The sequence below is a fragment of the Phoca vitulina genome, unplaced genomic scaffold, assembly GCF_004348235.1.
Source record: "Phoca vitulina isolate PV1807 unplaced genomic scaffold, GSC_HSeal_1.0 scaffold17, whole genome shotgun sequence".
In the NCBI taxonomy this organism is placed as follows: domain Eukaryota; kingdom Metazoa; phylum Chordata; class Mammalia; order Carnivora; family Phocidae; genus Phoca; species Phoca vitulina.
Window position 1 is genome coordinate 35,274,537 of NW_022589720.1, and position 7,235 is coordinate 35,281,771.

General features: G+C 37.7%; 1 protein-coding gene across 1 annotated transcript in view; it reads right to left on the minus strand.

The window, feature by feature from the left end:
* The window catches only part of HCN1 (hyperpolarization activated cyclic nucleotide gated potassium channel 1), a 391,500-nt gene that overhangs the window by 106,463 nt on the left and 277,802 nt on the right, over nucleotides 1-7,235 (minus strand). Inside the window, exon 4 of the mRNA XM_032415216.1 lies at nucleotides 5,926-6,144. Coding sequence (XP_032271107.1) covers nucleotides 5,926-6,144 — 219 coding nt within the window. The remainder of the gene's footprint in view (nucleotides 1-5,925; nucleotides 6,145-7,235) is intronic.

The window sequence follows — 7,235 nt, forward strand, 5'->3', positions numbered from 1 at the left end:
TTTCATGTACATCAAGTATACCAAGGTGAGTGGGAAATTTCTTATTCTAAATTCATACTGTGCATTGTGTTAAAATTCTTGCTTATTACAGAGGGAAAACTGCACACCTAAAAGCTGCTATTACCATAATTATATGACAGGAAAGAGAATGACAAGTCTAAAAATAGTAGTAGGTTCCCCAGGGCTGCCCAAGTAGAAGAACTAAGTTGCAGTAGTATAAAGACATAGGATGATCAAAAACAGTTTCACTTCCTGAAGATGAGATGAACTGCAGACATATCTAGAAAAGAGAGGAACCACCCAAGGTCAGTTAAAAAAATGGAATACTCACTTTGGGGAGTTTGTCTAGAAAGATGTTTTCCAAAGTGCACGCTAATCAATTAAAATACATGGGGGTTTGGCATGAAGGGCAAACACAGTAAGTTAAATGTTCAGGGTGCACACACTTATCCAAAGAAACCACACTTTGATACATTTTTTCAATCAACATTTCCAAACTTACTTGGCCAGGGAACAATTATATATACCATTGGCCCTTGAAATAAAGTGGGGGTTAAGGGTGCTGACCCCCTAGCACAGTCGAAAATCTGCATATAACTCTGATTCCGCTAGAACTTAACTACTAACAGCCTATATAAAGTGGTCTCTCGTATACTGGTTTACAATTGTAAATGGTGATCCAAGGATCACGACTCCTGGAGGTATCAAAGCTCCACAGAGGTGGAGAGGGTAGAGTGAGAATTTTCCTGATGGGATTAGTGAGCAGATTTCTTCAGAGAGAGTGACTGTTCTGCTATGAGTCCCTTACCCAGCCCCCTATACCTTCTAACACTTGACCTGGGGGTACAGCTTCAAGAAAATCACTTGGGGACCTCTGAACTAAGGTCATGTAGTTGGGAGGCATGGATCTGGGGTTTGAATCACATACGAGAACACATAAATAACTTGTGGACAGGGTCTGATGCCTGCCAAGGAACTGGAGAAGGCTAGACACAGGCTCCTCATTGCTTTGGTGGTGGAGGCAGCTGAGTACTGAGGGATGGGTTAAGAGAGGGATGCAGGGGTGCCTCTCTGTGGACCAGATCTGAGCCATACAGCAGAGCCAGTGTTAGTCCTGTCCAAGAGTACCACCTGGCCGAGCAAGAAGCCCAGAGCAGAAAGAGATTGGAGATAACTACTCAATTTACAGGACCTCATCTAGGGAAGTGCAGGAGAGAGACTCGATGGGTGTTACCAGAAGAGCCCAAAGGATCTCATAAAGGAAGCGTCAGGCTTAATCATCTGCTATATCCACCAAAGGACACTAGTAGCAGGTGATTAAAACTTCCTCTTCCCTTCCTTTTCCTCCCTCCTTGTGTCTTCTCCCTGATGACAAACAGCAGCTCGTCGTAGGCTTACGACAGGAGAGAGAAGAGAGCCTATGGAATATATCTACTTTCTTCATTTCCGGCTTCTAGCCCCAAAAAGTTCTAGGGGAGGGATTTTATTTGTTCAGAAAAGATGACCTTCTCTAAATAAACTTAAAGTGACAACTGAAAACAAAAAATATGATTGCTTTTGGCTATTTCTGAAGTTGAGCTTACTCAGTCTACCGGTTATAGAAAGTTTGAAGCTTGCTAGTAATCCAGAGCAGAGCATCAGGAGAGGCACATTTTAAATGCCACCTGTCTCACATTATAAAGTCTCCATATCTGACAGAAGGGGAAAATGTGGCTGTCTGAAATGTCACAGAACACAAAATATGATGACCCACGAAATCAGCAACATACATTGTGATTCAAGTCAGAGTTTAATCTGCAATGCTACACTGTGAAGATCATTGTAATTTTTTCATTAAGAAAGATGATGATGATGATTATGATGATGATGATGATACTCTAGCCCTGTCAGATTATTATCATTGGTAAATTGTTTAGGTAAGGATCTCATAATCAGAGGACCGACTGTTACTGCTTAGGATGATAGAACAACTTCAGGTTGGGAGACCCCAAATGAACAGATGTTCCCTAGGAAGGCAGAATTAAATGACTCAGATTCCAGACATACACAGTGGGCTAGATGACTTGCAGGAGACAAGTGCAGTAGACTAGATTAGATCAATACTTTCACTGGAGCCCAGCAGTATGGTGAGTGATGGAGAGACAATAGAGTGTTATGTCTAGGTGTGAATTCTGGGTCCGATTAGGTGGGTTGAACACCAGTGCATTCTGAATGGCTACTATAAAATATACTGGCACTCTCACTTCTTTTACATCAAAAATATGTTATTAATGGGTATATGGAAGTGAAAACAATATCAATGTTAATTTTATAGTCATCCATGGCAGATGGTTCCAATACACCTAAAAATAAATATTAACTACAAAAGAAAAGCAGTTCCTCAAAAAGTTAAACATGGAATTATTATATGACCCAGCAATTCCACTCCTAGGTACATATCTAAAAGAAATGAAAACAGGGCGCCTGGGTGGCTCAGATGGTTAAGCGTCTGTCTTCGGCTCAGTTCATGATCTCAGGGTCCTGGGATCGAGTCCCGCATCGGGCTCCCTGCAGCTTGGGAGCCTGCTTCTCCCTCTGCCTTTCTCTCTCGCTCTGTCTCTCATGAATAAATAAATAAAATCTTTAAAAAAATAAAAAATAAAAAAATAAAAGAAATGAAAACAGATACTCAAATTATACTTGTACTCAAATGTTAAGAGCAGCTCTATTCCTGATAGCCAAAGGAGGAAACAACTCAAACATCCATCAACTGATGAATGGATAAACAAAATGCAATATATCCATACAATGGGATATTAATGAGCCAAAAAAAGTAATTAAGCACTGACATGATACAATTTGGATGAACCTTGAAAACACTTGAAAGATCATATACTGTATAACTGCATTTATATGAAACATCCAGAATAAGGAAATCCATACATATATATATATACACTTACAATCAGCTCTTTCTGATTAGATTGCTCCATATGTCAGAAAGTAAAAGATTACCTCAGTATGCTTGCCTTCTGTTAAAGCCCTTTGTAATATCAAGAACATGATGACTTGAAATATTGCAGGCATCATAGTATCTTTGCTTATAAAAGCCTATGACTGCATAGTTGAATAAATTGGATCTCCAAGTTATACTTGGCTTATAAAGCAGGTTTAAGGACATAAAAATAGTGAATTCACTTATTATGCAATACAATGGTAAGAAATGCAACACTGGAAATTGAAGATGTGTTTTTTTTTTTTTTAAAGATTTTATTTATTTATTTGAGAGAGAGAAAGCATGAGAGGGGGGAGGGTCCGAGGGAGAAGCAGACTCCCTGCCGAGCAGGGAGCCCGATGCGGGACTCGATCCTGGGACTCCAGGATCATGACCTGAGCTGAAGGCAGTCGCTTAACCAACTGAGCCACCCAGGCGCCCGAAGATGTGTTTGTTTTTAAGAAAAACATGTACCAATGATGCAGACAAAAAAGATATGGGAAAAGAGCATTTTTTTTTAAATATTTGCAAATGACATATCAGATAAAGGGCTAGTATCCAAAACCTATAAAGTACTTCTTAAACTCAACACCCAAAGAACAAATGATCCACTCAAGAAATGGGCAGAAGACATGAACAGACATTTCTGCAAAGAAGACATCCAAATGGCCCACAGACACAAGAAAAAGTGCTCAACATCGCTCAGCATCAGGGAAATCCAAATCAAAACCTCAATGAGATACCACCTCACACCAGTCAGAATGGCTAAAATTTACAAGTCAGGAAATGACAGATGTTGGCGGGGATGCAGGAAAGGGGAACCCTCCTACACTGTTGATGGGAATGCAAGCTGGTGCAGCCACTCTGGAAAACAGTATGGAGGTTCCTCAAAAAGTTGAAAATAGAGCTACCCTACGATCCAGCAATTGTACTACTGGGTATTTACCCCAAAGATACAAATGTAGTGATCCAAAGGGGTATGTGCCTCCGCAATGTCCACAATAGTCAAACTATGGAAAGAGCCAAGATGTCCATTGATAGATGAATGGATAAAGAAGATGTGGTGTATATATATACAATGGAATATTATGCAGCCATCAAAAGGAATGAAATCTTGCCATTTGCAATGACGTGGATGGAACTGGAGGGTATTATGCTAAGCGAAATAAGTCAATCAGAGAAAGACATGTATCATATGATCTCACTGATATGAGGAATTCTTAATCTCAGGAAACAAACTGAGGGTTGCTGGAGTGGTGGGGGTGGGAGGGATGGGGTGGCTGGGTGATAGACATTGGGGAGGGTATGTGCTATGGTGAGCACTGTGAATTATGTAAGACTGTTGAATCACAGACCTGTACCTCTGAAACAAATAATACATTATATTAAAAAAAAAAAAAGATAGTAGGAAGGGAAGAATGAAGGGGGGGAATCGGAGGGGGAGACGAACCATGAGAGACTACGGACTCTGAGAAACAAACTGAGGGTTCTAGAGGGGAGGGAGGTGGGGGGATGGGTTAGCCTGGTGATGGGTATTAAAGAGGGCACGTGTTGAATGGAACACTGGGTGTTATACACAAACAATGAATCATGGAACACTACATCAAAAACTAATGATGTAATGTATGGTGATTAATATAACATAATAAAATTTTTTAAAAAAAGGCAATGTCAACTGGAAGAGAAAAAACAGTATATAATAGAAACATATACCTTGTTGTAGTCTTATCTTAAATCCCTATAAAGTGAGCCCAAATTCCTTTGAGTATATAATTTTCAGTCAAAGTCAACATTGTATAAAGTCTCCTCTCTCTTACTGTGTGCTTTGTTCTTTTTAATTTAATTGAAGGCTTTATTTTAAAATGTACCTCGAAGCAATTTTGGTGGTTCATCTTTTCATTACTTTGGTAATAAAATACCAACTTGCTCACTGCAATAGTTGGTGGCAGTTTAATTACATTCAAGGGAAATAAAGTATCTGGGTTCCTTTCCTCCTATTGCGTGATTATAGTGTTGAAAACTTCTGTAAATAAAGCAACAACTGAAACAATCTTTGGCTATTTTGTAGGTATTTATGAGTCTAGCCTGTTATCACTCACTCGGAGAAGTATTCTAGAACTATTTTAATCATTACTTTCAGACATCCTCTTTGGCAAGGTGTACAACTAAACTTCTACATTATAAATCCTTCCTTCAGTTATGAAATATTCTTATTTATCTGTCGGAAAGTTAATGATGTTTGGTCAAATATACATGTACTGTCCGATTACCCAGGGTTTAGCCCCAGACAAAATAATTCCGCATATGAAAAAAGAATCCAATGAATATATCATTGCATATATTTACTTTTTCTCTCTGTTTTCAGAATAGTTTAGAGCAGCAATCATTTTAATTAACATGTCATGCATAAGAACACATGATAGCAGCTGTTAATATGCATTTTTAAGACTAGAGGGTGTGGTGACTTATCTAGATAGAAGAGAAACATATGTTCAGCAAAGCATATGAATTTTAATATAAATTATGATTATAATGCAGAGAAACACAGAGGGACATGCGCAATGGCTGCCTAGTTCCATTGAATCTCTAACATATTTTCCTAACATCTACTAGAGAAGGCTGCATATTATTTTACCTGTTGAGATATGATAGAACATGATCGATGGTAATACTTTAAATCAGCTTCATGTATTCTCAAACACATAACTATTTTTTCTGTGAATGTAAATTCAGATTTTTTAAAAAAGGGCTATTCAGGAAAGAAATGGGAAACAAATGACAGGTATGACAAGCATCTTGAAGAAACCGCAAAATATCAAAGATTGTGTTTTCCTGCTTTATACGTTTTATTTCATTATATTTTTGATAGAATGATAGTTTAGTTACCTTGAACACTATTAGTTAGATTTGCAAACTAGCTGGTTGAAGATATTAGCGATAAAACAAATTACCTTCTCTTGATACTGCCGCCTGGAGGAATCCAAAGACTGGATTAAAGCTGTGGCATGGCCGACAAACATGGCATAGCAAGTGGCCCCAACGATCATGCTCAGCATGGTAATCCAGAGGTCCGACATGCTGACTGGGGCCTGGGCTCCGTACCCGATGCACAGCATGTGACTCATAGCTTTGAAGAGTGCATATGAATACTGCTTTCCCCACGAGTCATTCTGGAACCAAAGAGAAAAAAGAAAACAGGCTGAGCCATCACAATAGTGGAATAAAAAGTGAATGTGACCTGTACAGAAAAACATTAGAGAATGAGTACGGAGAAACATCCTTGTAATGGAACATTGACACAGATACTTCATCACTACTCAAATGACTTGATGTTTTTCAAGGCTTGCCTACCACTAGGAAACAGAAATAATCTACTGTTAATATATGTGCATCCCAAACATCAGTTTTAGGTTTGTTGTTTTTAAAACAAAAATTTCTTTCGGGACAGTGGTGTGACTGTCATATAAAAATGCCAAGAATGAATGCTGATGGGCTCATTCCAAAGTTTCTAGGCAATCTAGTCATTTTCTAGCAATGTACTTGCAAGCTGAGAAATGTTGCAGGTAAACGTGAAGCCAATGGGCCTAAGTATAAGAATTTTTATCAAAACTACGATGTTTAGATTTTAGAAAATCCAAATCGAAATATTTGCATAGTCCTTAATTCTATATTTCTTAAATGAAAAATAAACATATTTTGGAAACGCAGTTCTGATAAATGGAAAGACTTCCTTGAAGCCCTCTCTCAGAGTAATGTAAGTGAGAATTTCAAATGTCAGGACTGATGATGGATGAATCTTGTTGGCTTTTTATAAAATAATAAAATAAAATAAAATAAAATAAGCAAAATAATATCTTGGCAAACCCTCTAGACAAAAAGAAGCTGACTTCTGAGAATAGTTATTGCATGCAATTTCTGAGTCCTTTCAAAAATTTATTCCAAGCTCAATTCTACAAAAATAAGCTATTCAATATATCTACCCTTTGATAAAACTTAAAGGATTCTTAGGATCAGTTTGTATCAAACCTCATGGCCCAAGACTTTCATAATTTATAAGGCCCTGTGCAAAATGAAAATTTGGGGCCCTTTCATTCAAAATGTAGGGGAAAAAAGTGCTGTTAAAGATAATAATACATAATTTTTTCCCTTTAAAAATATTTTATTACTTATAATAGTAATAGTGGTAGATGAGTAACAACAAAAATTTATAAATTTCAAAGAATAACATTTTTGTGTCAATTATATATAATACAATAAATAG